At 38.9% G+C, this 18,237-nt stretch overlaps 2 protein-coding genes across 2 annotated transcripts; both read left to right on the top strand.

The window, feature by feature from the left end:
* Nucleotides 1-8,007: 8,007 nt before the first annotated feature.
* Nucleotides 8,008-8,942, top strand: LOC111543554 (olfactory receptor 10J4-like). Its single transcript, XM_023213536.3, is given in 2 exon segments — nucleotides 8,008-8,032; nucleotides 8,035-8,942. Coding segments are annotated over 2 exon segments (933 nt in total).
* Nucleotides 8,943-15,566: 6,624 nt separating this feature from the next.
* Nucleotides 15,567-16,527, top strand: LOC111543573 (olfactory receptor 10J1-like). The gene is given in 3 exon segments (XM_023213548.2): nucleotides 15,567-16,347; nucleotides 16,350-16,406; nucleotides 16,409-16,527. Coding segments are annotated over 3 exon segments (957 nt in total).
* Nucleotides 16,528-18,237: the final 1,710 nt, after the last annotated feature.

Raw genomic sequence — 18,237 nt, forward strand, 5'->3', positions numbered from 1 at the left:
TCTGACAAAGGGCTAATTTCCAGAATCTACAAAGAACTCAAACAAATATACAAGAAAAAAAACAAACAACCCCATCAAAAAGTGGGGAAAGGATATGAACAGACATTTCTCAAAAGAAGACATTCATACAGCCAACAGACACATGAAAAAATGCTCAGCATCACTCGCCATCAGAGAAATGCAAATCAAAACCACAATGAGATACCATCTCACACCAGTTAGAATGGCAATCATTAAAAACTCAGGAAACAACAGGTGTTGGAGAGGATGTGGAGAAATAGGAACACTTTTACACTGTTGGTGGGATTGTAAACTAGTTCAACCATTATGGAAAACAGTATGGCAGTTCCTCAAAGATCTAGAACTAGATGTACCATATGACCCAGCCATCCCACTACTGGGTATATATTCAAAGGATTATAAATTATGCTACTACAAAGACACATGCACACGTATGTTTATTGCGGCACTATTCACAATAGCAAAAACTTGGAATCAACCCAAATGTCCATCAGTGACAGACTGGATTAAGAAAATATGGCACATAGACACCATGGAATACTATGCAGCCATAAAAAAGGATGAGTTTGTGTCCTTTGTAGGGACATGGATGCAGCTGGAAACCATCATTCTTAGCAAACTATCACAAGAAGAGAAAACCAAACACCGCATGTTCTCACTCATAGGTGGGAACTGAACAATGAGCTCACTTGGACTCGGGAAGGGGAACATCACACACTGGGGCCTATCATGGGGAGGGGGGAGGGGGGAGGGATTGCATTGGGGAGTTATACCTGATATAAATGATGAATTGATGGGTGCTGACGAGTTGATGGGTGCAGCACACCAACATGGCACATGTATACATATGTAACAAACCTGCACGTTATGCACATGTACCCTAGAACTTAAAGTATAATAAAAAAAAAAGAGATTAATACATCCAACAACATGCAACATATGTGGATACAATAAACATATATTTAGAGAAGTGGACATTTCAAAAAATTTACATCCCATTTTCTTGTTCTCAGATAGTTATTGAAGAGGTTCTCCATCAAAATGAGGGATCTAGAAAGCAGGGAAACTAACATAGGTGAGGGACAAGAAAATCCTAGCATGTTGATGAGGAAAAGCTCCAGCAGTATAATCCTGTAGCAGTCCTAGAGAACAATCAGATCCAGATTGCAGGAGAGTAAAGAACTTCAGAATGGTGGTATTAGGCCAAAAAGAAAAAAATAAATAAAATAACTAGAAGCCTAAATAAATAAATAAATAAATATGTCCTGGGGAGATTATCTCATGTATTTGACTGTATCTAATTGCATCTATAGAGAAAAGGTTTTATAGTTCTGATGGAGAGTTTGAGGATTGATTCAAGATACTTCAAAACTTAATAACAGAGTTCAGTTACAAAAAATTAGCAAGAAAATAATTGCAAAGGAAGAGATATGCACTTATAGTAAGCTGCATGGTTCAATTGCGAAAAATATGTTCATATCATAATAATGTATGTACTGAAAATAGATTTAATTTTTACTGAAAGGATGACAGGAGAACTATGTGGGTGTATTTGTGTTCATGTGGACAGAGATGGTGTTGTAAATGAGCTAGGAAGTCAAGAGATAATGCCTAACATTTAGAAATCAAGAAATATCATTATGTGCATATTTTATACAATATAGCAAAAACATAAAGATGCATAACATAAAAAACAGGTAAAAGAACTGAAAGTGGCTGCCTCCAAAAATCAAGAATTATGTGTGGATAATAACTAACTTTTAAAATAATGTAGTGCTATTTCACCTCTTAAATTCTATATTTGGATTATTTAGCAAAAATAAAATTAAACTCTAAAAATTAAGGATGACTGCTGGAGAAATAGAAATGGTGGATATCTAACTGCATAGTATGCATAGTGAACAATGGAAACAAATTTTTAAAAACAATTAACCAAAAGGCTGGCTAAGAAACAAGTAGAATTAGGAAAACATAGTAAATAAAAAATATAAAACATGATGTAAGTAATATTCAAAAATTTATTTAATTACAATAAATGTGAATGGATTAAGCTAATTCATGGAAACACAGAGGCTCTCAGACTGTGAATTTTTATAATCTGCCACTTTAATTTTTTTTAATGTATATTAAAATGACAAAAAGTTGGAAAATAAAGAGGCTGAAAATGGTATTCAAGCAAATGAAAACAAAAATAAAATTGATATAATATTGCCCATAACAAACAAAATATAATTTAAAGTGAAAACGACTAAGGAACTTATGATGTTGATAAAATAATTCACCAGGAAGATATTCCATTTATGAATGTATAAGCTCCTAACAACTTAGTTTCAAAATGTACTATGCAAAAACTCATAAAACTACTAGGATAAACTGGCAAACACACAATCATAGCTGGAGATAACACATTTTTTTTTTCTGAAACTAACAAAACATTCAATGGTTCAGTAGGACTTAAAAGAGTTGTCGCAATAATTAACAAACCTAATCTAAAGCTCAAACCTTCACAAAAAGATGTTCACTCTTTTGATCCCAAAGGATGTCTCAACATTGATATTATGTAAATATTTTTTTTCATGGCCCACAATGCAATAAAATAAGAAATCAATCAAAAAAGAAGTAGCCAAACTCCTCCATTAACCTCCTTCAAAGGTCTATATACATCATAGATAGTTAATAAACACATACATAGCATTTATTGTATGTTAGCCATTATTCTAAGCACTTTGAAATATTTACTCATTCAGTCTTTAATATTGCTTGAGGTAGGTACTATTATTCCTCTCAATATACAAATAAAATTGAACCACAGAGAGATTGAGCAATATGTCCAAGGTTATGTAGTTAGTGAGTGTCAGAGAGAGACACAAATGCTCTTGACTCCTGTATTAAGCCTATTCTCTTAACATAAATATCTAAATCAACTATGAGGTAAAGAAGAAACAAAAATAAAATTTTTAAATATATACTACTACGACTTCACAAAAAGACTGCAGAACTAATGACGAACATCCAAAGCAGTTCTCAGAACTGCTTTATATATGTACTGGAAAATAATAAATGAATATTTAAATTCAAAAAGTTTCAAAAAGAGTAGCAAATCTAGAGAAGGTAAAGACAAATAATTATGATGAATTTAAATGCAAAAATAAAGAAAACTAAAACCATAGAAATGTTATTTTTTAAGTTTGGATAGCTGAAGAGATTAATTAGAAATGAAACCCCTGACAACCATGATCAACAAAAACCAAAGAGACACAAGAAACAATATAAAGTAGGATACAAGGACAGACACAGAGGAACAAAATACTTTTAAAAGCATATTTTGAACAATTATATATGAATTTATTTTTAAAAGGTATATAAAAAGGGCAGATTTGGAGAAAAGGATATATTACCATAATTAGACAAGAAATAGAAAATGTACTAGAATAAAAACCCCATAAAAAAGGAAATGCTAGTAGTGAAAAACCTACTCTTTCCAAAAAGAAAGACACGAAAAACAACATCATGCTTAGAGGATAGAAAGGTGTGAGATTTAGCCAGCATTTAAAGAGGCTGCTAATTGCAAACCTTTCATACCAAAAATAGCCAAGTAGGAAAAGATAATTATCGGCCAATAATGGATAGATGAAAAAATAGTAAACTGAATTCAGCAGTACATAAAAAGATCAAGCAAGGGTTTCCTTTAAAATGTGTGAATGAGCCAATATTTTAAAAATCTATTAATGTAATTCATCCCTATCAACCTAAAGAATAAAAAACATATGATTATGTCAATGAATGCAGAAAAGAAACTAGTTGAAAATTTAACAGACCATTTATGATAAACTTGCAAACAAATCAGGAATAGAAGGGAACTTCCTTATATCTGCCAGAGATCTGTAGCAAGCATCATGTTTACTGGTTAATAAAACATGAAAAGCATTTAAAGTCTGAAAAAAGATAAAAAAAGTATCTGTAACTGTTAGTATTGAATATTATATTCCATAACCAAATGCAATGTGAAGAGAAATAAATAAGAGAGATAAAAATCAGAACAGAAAAGACAAAGTTGTCAAAATGTGCAGATGATGTAGCCGTCAATATATTTTTCTCCTTTGTCAGAAAAAAGCCTACATTCATCCTAGATTTTCTTAGCCTTTTTCCTCTAAACCCATCTTTCTTCAGATAAACACACAATAAAACTTATATTTTAAAAAGTCAGTCATTTTCCTGTTCATAATTTCAGTATTGGGGTTTCCTTTTCTTTCTCATAGGTTTCCATTCCATTCTATTTCTAATTTCAAAGAGCTACATATTTAAATAGTTATCAGGAGAACTATAAAGAAGAGACATTGACAATAAAGGCCCAAGATTAACTGATTATTTCAAGGTCTTGATAGGACTTGCTGCCCAACTTTAAGCCTTCCTTAACTGCTCCCTGAAGGATTTCAAACAGTCCTAACGAAGTTACACACTGGCCATTCTCAAGCAATCATAAATATGCTGTAAATTCATCTCTTGCCTGTGGGACTTTGGATCTTAATAGCTTATGAGCTCAAGTATTTCCAGTTTCTGTTGGGTAAATGTTTGAGGGCCTTAAGAGAGATTATGTGGAATTGAACTGAATGCCTGGCAACTCTTCCATGCTTGTCAGTCTCTCACAGCTTACTTGGCTTGTCAAAGACACCACAATAAACTGCTTTCAAATATTTATTTCTCAGTACGCTGGTACTCAGAAAGGAAATCCTTTCCATTTTTTGAGTCTCTAAGAGAAAGGTACAAACTGAGCACCAGAACTAGGAATTAATGAAGAGCCCAAGTCTTAGGGTATCCTGGGGGATTTGATATCCAATTCTCTTCCAACCTTCAGAAAGGCCCATCTTGGGCTCACCTTCTAAAAGAAGAGCAAGGATGGGTCAGTTGATCATCTAAGTGCTGGAGAGAGAAAGAGGGGCTTACAGGAATTACTTCAGTAAAGGTCTTCCTTCTGATCGTCCTCAAGGAGAAGGTGCTCAGCTTTTTGTGGGTAACACACAGGGGTGGCCAGGTACTGCAAAGCAGGCAAAACTGGCTTACACTACAGGTACAGTGTTCCTAGTTTCTGCTGTATTCCATGTTCCTAGCATGCGAGAGACATTCTACGGGTATTTGCTGAAGAAATCAGTAAATGAATGAGTCATGGTTCCCACAACATTCAAATTGAAGAGGGCTCACAGTTGGTCCTTCAGCAGTTAGGACAGAGAGACCCTGGAGTGTGAGTGATTTGTATCATGAAGCTGCATCCTTAAACACGATTGGTTTTCTGAGGCCCTCCTCATAATGCGATCATAAGGCATGAGGTCCTCTTCAACCACGGAGCAGTGCAGGACCTTATGCTGATGCAAATACTTCATTCCTGTGGGAAAAACCAAGACTGTCTAGTACTAGCTCTATGACTGTTGATGAGCCACTTTTATAATGAGATCCCCAGACATCAGAGTGTTTGATTGTGCTATTGCTGCCTTGAAGACAGTCATTGTGGTTTTGGGGAGAGGGATTCCAGAGTCATGGGAGAATGGTCCTCTTGGGCAACCAGCAATTCAGACTTAAAGGGACAGGGCAATGGAGAGGTGCAGGAGAGCCTGGTGCTGCTTTCTGTATGTTTGTTACTCCAGATCTGACTGATCGGGGAGATAAATTAACTGAAACATCCTGGTAGGTTCTGTTTTACTTCTAGTCCTCCATTTCAGAAAATTCTCTGTGTGCTGTGTCTGTCACAGTGCAATAGGAGTCCTGGAAATTCTGGTTTCAAGCCTCACTCTCCTGAATCCTGAATAAGCCTCTGTCCTGCCCAGTGATATGTAAGTCACATTTCAGGACTTGATAATGCAGGGATTCTTGTTCTGTAACTAAATGTGACCTCATGGCCCTCATCTCATAACCTCATGACCCTCATCACTCTCTTTTATCTCCTGAGATAATTATCAAGTGGAAGAAATGAATATACAGCTGTGTCACAAAACTTAGGAATCAAAAAGCATAAATAGTGAAAAAAAATCACCCAGAAAGGATAATCTGGGTATCAGTCTTAAGAAATCATGGGCAATTTCCAAAGCCTAAATGCCTTACCCAGTGTATTCCCGTTGAAATGCTATCCAGTCTCTGCAGCCCTCAACAAACCATCTCCATCCCAGATTGTGCCACTCAGCTCTTCTTCATACCAGTCTCTGAGATAGATATTAGCATAGTCTTCATCTTACAAGTGAAGAAATTGAGGCCTAGAGAGGTGAGAACTGTTTCCAAGGTCATATATGAGTAAGCGGGGCTTGAGTTTGATCACAGAGGTATTTAACTCCAGACTACCCTGCCCCCAATGCCCACACATTTCAAAATCTAGAGTTGGAAGAGAAGTGAGTATGGAAAGTAAAGACCGGACCTTCCAACAGGGATTGAAGAAATTAATAACAACAACCATCCATGAACATGAAGAAAAGAAAGAGAGGAAAAACATAAGGGTGTGTGTGTGGCGGGGTGGGGGGAGGGGGGGTGTATGCCTGGGTGGCCAAGCATACAAGTAGAATCCAGAGTTATGGGGAGTGGGGATGGGAAGGATGAAGGAAGGGAGAAAAGCAGAAATTTAATGTAGTATTTGCCTGTTATGTATCAGGAACTGCACTTGGCAATTTACATACAGTAATTCATATGATCTCCATAGCAACACTATGAAGTAGATATTATTATTCTATTTTATAGATGAGCAAATGGAGACAAATGAAACGAGCAAAGAAAATCAGGCTTCCCTCCATTTACACTGGGGTTAAAGCCAGAGATTACTGTGAACTTAAATATTTTGTTGTTTCTATTGCTGTTGTCTTATAGTTACTAGTATTTTAAATCTGTAAAAATCCTTCCAAGACTTTATTGTGTTTAGAGACTAAAAAACAGAAGCAGATACTACCCTTCACACAGAACGTGGAGACTCTGGTATTAAACACGTGATATTTGGGACTATTGGAAGAAAGCAAGACTGAAAAGAGAAGTGGCTACACACCACAGAATGTTCTAGGTCAGCACACTGGACTATCCACACGGGAGAAAAGGGGTGTCTCCTCTCACTTCCTTATTCCAGACATCAGCCACTGTGAATTTGAACCTTGAGAGAAGGCAGTGCTTTCTACCTTGACTTACCAAATGGAAGCCCTTCTGAACACAGATGGAGCAGGTCTTGAGGAGAGGAACTCCAGAGTCCTGGGACACAGGAGGATGGTCCTCTCTTGACTTCCCAGGAGTGTGCCTCACACAGCCATCTGTTCTTGGCTTGAACTCATTCACTCTTTAGGCAATGTGCCATTGCTTATTTAAACCAGGTAAGTCTGAGTAGAGTTTCAGGCCTGGGCACACATATTCAGTGCTTTCTCTGGTCTACATCTACTTCTAGTTAAACCAGTTAGGGATTTCCAATACATACAGTCTCTGACTTTATAATAGTGTGAGAGTGATATGCATACAGAAGAATTTATACTTCATGTACTTATACAACCATTTGGTTTTTCACTTTCAGTACAATATTCAAAAATTACCTATGATATTCAACACTTCATCATAAAATAGACTTTATTTTAGGTGATTTGCCCAGTTGTAGGCTAATGCAAGTGTTCTGAGTACTTTCAAGTTTAGCTGGGGCAAGCTATGATGTTCAGTCAGGTGCATTAAATGCATTTTTAACATGGTATTTTCAGCGCATGATGGGTTTGTCAGGATGTAGCCTCATCATACATTGAAGGGCATCTGTACTCAGTTTTCATAATTGCTTCCTGTGAACACACATATACTACATCTGTCCCCAAGTCTCAGGGCCCAGAGAACCTTTATGGGTCTGAATGTTGAGAGCATCTGAAACCCAGAGCTACACCCCATTTCTGTGCCTGCATATGGCTGATGATCATACTGGACCAGCCCAGTGTTTCCAGCCTGGATGCTCAACATTCCCACTTCATCTCTTTCAGACTCAGATTCTCCTCAATGCCAAGGCCCAATTTCATGGCTGTGCAGAGTTTACATTTGAGGGTTTCTCCATTTTTGAGTGGCATCACAGACGCATCCTCTTTGTGGTCTTTTTGGTCTTGTACCTTTTGACCCTTGCCAGCAATGCTATCATCTTGACAGTTATCTGCCTTAACCATCAATTTCACACACCCATGTATTTCTTCCTGAGTGTGCTGTCTATTTCTGAGACCTGTTATACTGTGGCCATCATCCCCCAAATGCTGTCCAGTCTCCTCAGTCCTCAACAAACCATCTCCATCTCAGGCTGTGCCACTCAGTTCTTTTTCTATCTCACTTTTGGTGTCAATAACTGCTTCCTGCTCATGTTCATGGGGTATGATCCCTATGTGGTCATCTGTAAGCCCCTATGGTATTCGGTCATCTTGGGCAAAAAGGATTGTATACAACTGGCAAGTGGATCCTGGAGCATTGGCCTGAGCACAGCTATCATTCAGGTGTCTTCTGTGTTCAGCCTTCCCTTCTGTGATGCTAATCTCATCTCCCACTTCTTTTGTGATATCCGGTCCATAATGAAGTTCGCCTGTGCAGACACTACTATCAAGGAATTTATTACTTTGCTCATCAGTCTCCGTGCCCTTGTTCTGCCCATGGTCTTGATCTTAGTCTCCTATGTCCTAATTGTCACCACCATCCTCAAGATTGTATCAGCTGAGGGCCGGAGAAAGACCTTTGCTACTTGTGCCTCACACCTCACAGTGGTCATTGTCCACTATGACTGTACCTCTTTCATCTACTTAAAACCCAAATCCCAAAATTCCCTGTAGGACAGACTTATCTCTGTGACATACACTGTTTTTACTCCTCTGCTGAACCCTGTTGTATACAGCCTGAGGAATAAAGAGGTCAAGGATGCCTTGCTCAGAACTTTGGGCAGAAAGCCTCTCTCTTAGGTGCTGGTCAGTTCAATAACAGTCAAAGAAAAAGAGTTTGATGAGGTGTCACAGTGAGGAGAACAATCAGATGAGAGACAGTATGAGAGCACCAGGTGGCTGATCTAGGCAGCATCTAGGAATCTATTCCTCTCGTAGATTGAAACAAGGAAGAAAAATATTAATGAATAAAGAAATAGATGGATTTACCAAGTCAGATATATGGGTTTACCAAGCATGATGAAAATCAAACAAGATAAAGGATATCCATGCACTGCACTATAATGTTAGATGTTATTCCTGTTACTCTTGGCATAAGGTATTGTAAACCAGTAGGGAGAATAGGAAGAATATATACTATCATATCATAGAAGTTTATGTAAGATGGACTTGACTTCATGAATGACACAAAGGGTACAAAAGGCCACCATCCCCTCTTGTCTGAGGATGGGACCAACTCTAGGGCACAATTCTAGATCCCTCCATTAGATCAGGCTGAAGTTATGCTCCAGCTGAGACCGTGTTCTTGCATAGTGATTCCCCTTCCCCATACTGCTTCTCTCATTCCCTTTCTTCTGAGGGCACTCCTTAGTCAATCACTGTAACCAAGACCTTATTTCAGGCTCTGCTTCTGTGGAAACTGACCTAAGCAAAGTGGTACCTATGTCTACGGGGCAATTACTCAGACACTGCAAGTACTCTTTTTGCATCTGTTGCACTTAGAGCAGTGCCTGGTGCATAGTAGACGTTAGGTATTTATTAAAAGGAAGAAGGAAGAAAGGAAAGAAAAAGGAAAGAAGACTGCTGTGAGCAGCTAAAATACAATTAAAAGGTAGCTCTTCTCCCTTGTTTTCCTTTTATTATTTTAACACTTTCAGGCTGTTTGCCCCTCTTTGTGACATCTCCTTTTGGTACATTTACTGAATGTATCCTAGATAGTAGCCATTATTTTAAGTATGTTATTCATTTAATCTTCACTATAAATCTATGACATAGATATTTTATTATTCTTTTTTATGGATGATGACACTGAGACCTCACATAAGTTAATTCCTCAAGGCAGAATCAGGATTTAAACACATGCAGCCCAGCCCTGAAGTCTGTAGTTGCATTGTAAGCTCATGATGTTCATTTTAACCAGCTTTTTCCTCTATAATAACTAAATTATACTACTCCATACTCCTAGGAAAAGGAGGAGCCTCCACCCCATTCCAAATTGTGGATTTACACATATCTCGGATCCTATTCATGATATCTTTGGACTTTGCAATCAGTCTGGAAGTTCAGAAATAGTGTATTATAATACACTCCATTTCCTAAAATAGCTTGGTGCGTCCCTTTTTCACTCAGCACAACCCCAAAGAGGAAAATAGGAAAGGAAGTTTAAAGTGGGCCAAGAACTGTTATTGTTTACCCTGAACCCCCGCTCTAAGAACCAATGACCTTGAGTAGGAGATACTAAAACAGTATGATATTGTAGGTAGAGTACAGACTTTGAACGGAGAGGCATACATTCCCAATCATAGATCCGCCATTACAAGCATGTGTTCTGTTATGATACTTAACCTCCCTGGTTTTTGTTTCCTATCTGCATGATAAGGCTGACAATATCACCTCCCAGGGTCGCTGTGAGAAGTCAACAATGTTATGGACCTCTACATGGGAAGCTATCAGTGCCTTCTCCACCACCACTCTCCACAGACATTGCTCCTGGGTCACTCTGAGGTCAACATCAAATCACTCTTGATGTGGACACAGAGCCCTAGCTTTAACAATAGGATTCTCATTTGTTCTTTGTCAATAGAATTCCCTTTTACCTAGGAGGTCTTGACTTTGTAACTGGACTTCTCTTATAGTCCCTGATCCTGTGTTCTGGTAAAAGGAAACTAACTATTCTCCCAGTGTCTTCCAAGTATTGCTTCCTGGATATACCCAGGACCTTATTTCAGGCTCTGCTTATGTGGAACTAGACCTAAGCAAAGTGGTATCTATGTCTATGGGGAATCACTCAGACTTCACTGTAAGTGTTCTTTTTGTGGTTAATAAACCACTAAGAGCACCTGTCTGCATTTCTCCTCCAGATTCCCTTTATTTATGCCTGCCTTACTGACCTGCCAAATACATCTCATAATATCATTCCCTCTTCTCTCCTAGTTGTCTCAGAGTCACTGCAAGAAGTCCCAGGGTTTCTGTGTGCGTCAATTCTCACATGCAGTCTGTATAAATACTGACAAAAACATCTGCAAGTATTTTTTAAAGCACCATAATTCATTTGAAAGCGCCAATTACTAATTCATAGTTCTCCTTTACAGAACTTATTTTTCCTATCAATAGGTACAAATAGTACAACTATTATTATCCAAATATTATCAATTTGGAGATCCAAGAAATATTTGGACGTAAAAAGCAGTTTTCATACACAGACAATTTGGACACGCCAGCTCTAGGTGACAGAAATAGTGTGGAAGATGGTGTGGGAGTAGACATAACTTTAGGAACCTAGTTAAATCTGTTTTGAGCCCTATTCGGGGCCCTGAAAGACTCCCATTGACAATTCCAAAGCCTTCTTAAGAGGTCTAGACCCAGGATCCTAAGCTAAATTGAATGCCATAAACAAACTATAATAAGAACCACTGGAATCTGCTCCCCAAATAAAGCAGTCTGCAGAACTAGAAGATTTTATACAGCAGGTTCTTTTGGCTGTTTTGTCAGCTTTGTTTCTATAGTCACTCCACATGTGTTCATTTTTTTCTAGCATAAAATCCCAATATATTTGCTATTGGTGGCAGATTGGACTTTCTGTACATCTCTAATCTGTAAAATTAGATACTGCTACTGACTTCAGAGGGTTATTTGGAGGCTTATGTGAGACAAAAGTCTGTGAAAGTGTTTGATAAATATTAATTGCTACTGAAGTGGTATACCTGTCCTTTTTTTCCAGATACCACATTTTTATATCATCAACCCAGTTCCCCATTTCTACAATCTTCCTAATTTGTCCCAAAGCAATAGTATCATAAAGCCTTGAGCTCTTTTGCCCAATTCCACTCCTTTCCTGTTGAGATCTCATAGTCACCAATGATATCTAATCATGAACCTTTAATGTACAGATCATTTTCTTTGATTCATCTGTTATAAGAAGAAGCTATATATATTTATAAATAATCAGAGAGTCGGCATGAATGAACCTGATGAGAGCAGTTTATGAAATTATTGGTTCTTTCCTCTCCTTTGAGCCACACATTGATTCAGTTACAAGTCCTATTGATTTCCCTCAAATGTCTCTCACATGGGTCCCTCCCCTCTGGGCCAATTGCCACACCTTTAGATCAATCCCAATTATCTCTGTTACATCAGCAGCCTAGCTGGTTTTTCTTCCTCTTTTTTACCAACTTCAAATCCATCTTCCCACCTCGCAGGTCAATATACCAAATCTCAGTGCAGACTATGTTTGTTTGTTTATTTATTTATTTATTTATTTATTTATTTATTTATTTATTTTCAACAAGGAAACAAAATCGCCAGAAAAACCGGAAGAGGACATATGATGATTAGTGGTTAAAAAAAAAAAAAAAAAAAAAAAAAAAAGAATCACTTCCTTGAGAGGCCAGTTGCTAAGGAACTTTAAAGTCTAAGAGCAGGAGAGATAAGTGAGAATCACTTGAGAGGCTCTTAAAAGTGATACATTCAAATACTCTTTTGTAATCTGTTCTCACTTTACCTACACAATGTAATTTTCCATAATCAACCTGAGTGTAATCAAGGACTATCTCCTCCCTGTCTCACTTACCGTTACATTTCAGTTATTATGATTGTCTATCACCTGCAAATAAACCATGAGCTCCTCAAGGTTTAGTGCAGCACCTCGTCCATTTCTGTATTTCCAACAACTAGCAGAGGGCCTGACATATGCTCAGTGCTTAAAGAATGAATGAATGCAGATAAATATCACATGAAAGACTAAGAAATTGTTAAAGAAGTAATAAACAACTCATGGAAAGTATTCAGTGAGAAGTAAATTTGGAGTTGGGTCTTCACAGACAATTAGAAGCCTACAAAATAAAGGGAAGAAAAATCTGGGTAAAGAGAACAGAGTTCGAAAGCTAATGCCTGTTTCCTAGCCTTCAGGAGAAAACCTTTGGATCTAAAGATGGTGTACTTCCAATCCTGAATGCCACAGGGCAAAGACAGGCACCATAAACTGTCCTCTGCAGAATGATGACCATATTTAAATACTTCTATTCCAAAAAGAAAACCAGATTCTTATACTAGATAGAGTTCCTGCCTATAAGCAAAAGGCCCTAAATTTCCTGAAATCCAAAGTGGTATGGCTCTAAGCTTGAGCTGCCTAGATTTGTCAATATGGATTTCTGAGACAAATCTGCAAAAAAATAAAAACTAAGAAATAAACCACATGCACACATGCACACTCACTCATTCAAATAATTAAAAATCAACTAAATAAACCAGCTTCCTCAAATATTATTCCAACCTGAAGCAAAGACTCTCCCCAGGCTCCCCAAGCACTAGCCTGAATTGAGTAAATGAGCCTTATACATAATGAGACCTCCAGGTACCTGTTATCTGCATCCTCCCAGCCCCAGGGTGGCTCCCAGAATGTCTTCAGGGAGTGACCCCCAGAAGCCCAGCTGCCTGATCCTGGGAGAGCATCTTCTCTGGCTTCAAAGACTTTTCCACACAGAGGGGTTGTCAAGAATGCCTGTGACTCTCAAATCTGACTATATTCCTACTAGAGTGTGTTTATGCCCTGCCTGCTCAGCCTCAGGTCCTGCCGTAGGCACTCTTGGTCACCTTGCTCACCTTGGTCACCCTGTGCCTATCCATTGTGGCCAAGGGAGCCTGACATTTCAATCCTTACTCCTCAACCTCCTCTAGCCCAGCTCTCCTGTTGTGCCTCAGTGCTAAGCAGAGTCATGTGAGTGGTCTTTAGAAGAAGGACTGAAATGGGGCTCATTACATATGGGCTGACTTTAATTTATTGTAGTATTTCGGCTCCTATCACAGCTGGACAGGTCTTCATAAGCTATATTTGCTCTTCTTTCCATTTCCTTTGAAGAATTTTAGGCTTCCAAGAGTTGGGAGGATGCTAACCAAATCATAATAGCCATTCTTATACCTCAAGACAGACAAGTTTCAGTCAGATAAGATGACATTTTAGCCATGTGTTTTTCAGTGGGAACTCTATTGGTATTTGGAATAAGACAATTCTTCCTTGGGCAGAATCACCACAAGTTTTGCAGGACATTTTACATCTTGAATGGCCAAGAGCTTCTGTGCTCATTATTGTAAGAGTTAAAAGCTCTGCCAAGCATTTCTGATTTCACCATAGAGGCGCCATACCACTCTGCGGCTGGACTACTACATAGTTTTTGCTCAGAAGCCTCACAGAAGACAAATGTCTTTAGACATATATTTTAGTATCAAATGATTTTCTTTATTGGAAAGTATTCTCTATTGCAGCTTTACTTTCTTTTTAGCATTCTTAGTGTAAATGATTAACAGCTGGTCATCAACGTCTTTTAAATAGATTTTTATGAACTTGAAGAAAGTCTCCATGCGTACTAACCTTCATCATTGATGTGATTTACTTTATGCAAAACTTCTCTTTCTGAATATGCATAAGCAAATCAGAATGTAATTTAAATACCCTACAGAAGCTTACTGTTTAAAGAGATAAAAATGTGAAATATTACATAAATTGAACTCATCCCCTTCCTTCAACAAAATGATGTACCTTTGGTGTAGCTGTTTTTTTATATTCAGGGTCTGCTTTTGCTTTAGGTGAGGGACACTTAAATTTGCTGTATCTTTCCTGATACAATTGTTTATCTCTGCAGACTGGGTGTAGGCTTACTCACAAAGCTGTATTGGCTATAAATTTGCCTTCTGGTTTAGGGAAGGTAAAGATGTAGCATAGTTTATAACATACGTGAATCAGTGCTCTGAACTGTCAGCAGACTTCCATCGCTCAGACAGAAGTGGGAGAGGCTGGTCGTTGGCTAAGATTTTCCTTTTTCTTCTTGAAGACAAGATGTACCTTTCTGCTTTGCTTCTACTTCTTAAAGGACATGCAAGGGGGATGATTCATAGTCTTGAAAGAAAAGACATCACTAGTCTATCCCTAAACAAATTATTTTCAATCACCCAATCCATGCATAATTTGGAGCTAGTGAAATATGAAAAGATGTAAAGGATATTTTAAAGTTGCTGAGCATTTGTGTGAGGTGAGGCGGAAATAATGGGGTAAAAATAATCCAAATAAACATGAGAACCTCCGAGTGTAACATGGTTTTATGAAGGGCTGAAAATGTGCACTTGTCTCTGAAGAGTAGGAAAGAAGAGGAGAAAAGAGGAGTCATTCCAGATGTCAGGGAGGAAGAGTAAAAATGAGGTAGGAGCATGCATGGTTATACAGTGAAAAAGTGAGACTATATGATTCTGTGATGCATGGAAAATTATAACAGATGGTCACAGAGTAAAAATATTTTAAGTAAAGATAAGTAAACCCAGGGATTAACTTAATCCACTAGGAAATATATCCCCAGATTTATAACTGAGAACTATTGAACTTCAATCGATTTCAGAAATGTGCTACCACTGTTTTACTGAGACTACGTGACTTTCATGCTTTTATGTTTCAGATTTGGGAACCAATCAATGAAAACAGAGAACTTTACTCTCATCACTGACTTTGTTTTCCAAGGTTTCTCCAGCTTCCGTGAACAGCAGATCACCCTTTTTGGAGTGTTCCTTGCACTATACATCTTAACCCTAGCAGGCAATACCATCATTGTGACCATCATCCGAATAGATCATCATCTTAACACACCCATGAACTTCTTCCTGAGCATGCTGTCCTCTTCAGAGACTGTATATACATTGGTCATTCTCCCAAGGATACTCTCCAGCCCCGTAGGTATGAACCAGCCCATATCATTGGCAGGGTGTGCCACACTGATATTCTTTTTTGTAACCTTTGGCATCATTAACTGCTTCCTGCTCACAGCAATGGGATATGATTGCTATATGGCCATCTGCAACCCCCTGAGATATGCGATCATTATGAACAAGAAGGTGCGTATCCAGCTTGTCCTGGGGGCCTGCAGCATTGGGCTGATTGTAGCAATAACACAAGTGACATCTGTATGTAGGTTACCCTTCTGTGCTAGAAAGGTGCCCCACTTCTTCTGTGACATCCGACCTGAGATGAAACTCTCCTGCATTGACACCACTGTCAATGAAATCCTGACTTTGATTATCAGTGTGCTGGTGCTTGTTGTACCTATGGGTCTGGTTTTCATATCTTATGTTCTCATTATCTCTACAATCCTCAAGATTGCTTCAGTTGAGGGCCGGAAGAAGGCTTTTGCCACCTGTGCCTCCCACCTCACTGTGATCACTGTCCACTAGGCTGGGCCTCCATTGCCTACCTCAAGCCCAAGTCAGAGAACACCAGAGATCATGACCACTGATCTCAGTGACCTACGCTGTCATCACTCCCCTACTGAACCCTGTGGTATATACCCTGAGAAACAAAGAGGTCAAAGATGCTCTGAGCAGAGCTGTAGGTGGGAAGTTTTCCTGACCATTTAGGAAGAGTTCTCCTGAGGCTGTCAACATCCACACTAGGCAGGAATATGAGGTGTAAACTCGCAAACCCTTGTCTCCTAGAGACCTGCCCCTTAAATAAGAGACAAAAGAGGAATAGCAGTTTCGTAAAACTGGGAGTCTGAAGCTTTAAATAAAATTACTGGATGGAGTGTTATCCGTGTTTTGGGGGATAAATAGACAAGGATAAGATATGCCTAAATAAAAGGTCAGAGAATTTCGTACTGACCTTTTGGTTCCTTTGTGAATCTCCACCTAATGAAGGTAATAGAAAGCCCCTTGAGAAAATGGAATCCAAGACACACTTAAAATCTTTTTCTACAATCCCTTTCTTCCTATGTTAGAGCACCAGGGCCTCTAAAACTGAATTCCCTATTGGAGTATGTTTATGACATGTCAAGTAATAAGTTACTGTGTGGGGAGGGAGAGTGGCCTCAGGATTAGATAGCCCAGGAGAAATAGATTTTCTCTCCTGGATGTGTTAATTTATCCCAGATTCTAGCAAAACTGCTTATTAAATATGGTGAGCATAGACAGTTTAATTAGAGATCGTGGCAATTCTACAGTCATCATGGCAGTCTTTTGAGGGCACAATCTGAGATACTCCTGGATCCTTTCAAATTTGGTTAAATCAGAAAACACATAACGGGCAAGAGCTATGAACTAGCCTCTGTGCTAGGTCCTGGAGAAATAAAGATAAAAAAAGCTTCCTTGCCTGGCTCCAGGAAGCTACAAGTCTAGTGGCAAAAACAAGCATTTGACAGTATGGTTTCAGTTCTTTATGATAAGTGGCGTTTACAAACAATTAAACAAGAACTCAGAAAAAGAAAGAAAGGGAAAAGGGAAGAGAGAGAGACTGTTGGAGATGTCAGGGAAGTTTTAAAGAGGAGGGGACCTGTGATGTAAACTGGTTTTAAAACACAAGAGATTGTCTGAATGATAAGAAAGAACTCCAAAGAGAAGAAACAATGTAGCTACAGGTACCAAAACAAAAGGACTGATCAGGGAACGAAAAATGATTCAGTTGTGCTGACTTCAGGACATGGAGGAAGTGGGGACTGAAGGAGATACAACCAGAAGAGTAGGTTGGGGTCATATTAAGGAATCTCAGCTTTAACCTTTTTTTTTTTTTTTTTTTTTTTTGTGAGACGGGGTCTTGCTCTCTCTCCCAGAATGGAGTGCAGTGGCGCAATCTCGGCTCACTGCAAGTTCCGCCTCCTGGGTTCACACAATTCTCCTGCCTCAGCCTCCCAAGTAGCTAGGACTACAGGCACCCATCTCCACGCCCGGCTAATTTTTTTGTGTTTCGAGTAGAGATCTCCTGACCTCACGATCTGCCTTGGCCTCCCAAAGTGCTGGAATTACAGACGTGAGCAACCGCACCTGGCCAACTTTTTTTTTTTTTTTTTTAACAAAGTCTTGCTCTGTTGCCCAGGCTGGAGTGCAGTGGCACAATCTGAGCTCACTGCAACCTTCGCCTCCTGGGTTCAAGTGATTCTCCTGTCTCAGCCTCCTGAGTTGCTGGGACTACAGGCTTGCACCACCACAACCAGCTAATTTTTGTATTTTCAGTAGAGACAGGGTTTCTCCATGTTGGCCAGGCTGATCTCGAACTCCTGACCTCAGGTGATCCACCCACCTCGGCCTCCCAAAGTGCTGGGATTACAGGCGTGAACCACTGTACCTG

This window comes from Piliocolobus tephrosceles, chromosome 1 (assembly GCF_002776525.5).
Source record: "Piliocolobus tephrosceles isolate RC106 chromosome 1, ASM277652v3, whole genome shotgun sequence".
NCBI lineage: Eukaryota > Metazoa > Chordata > Mammalia > Primates > Cercopithecidae > Piliocolobus > Piliocolobus tephrosceles.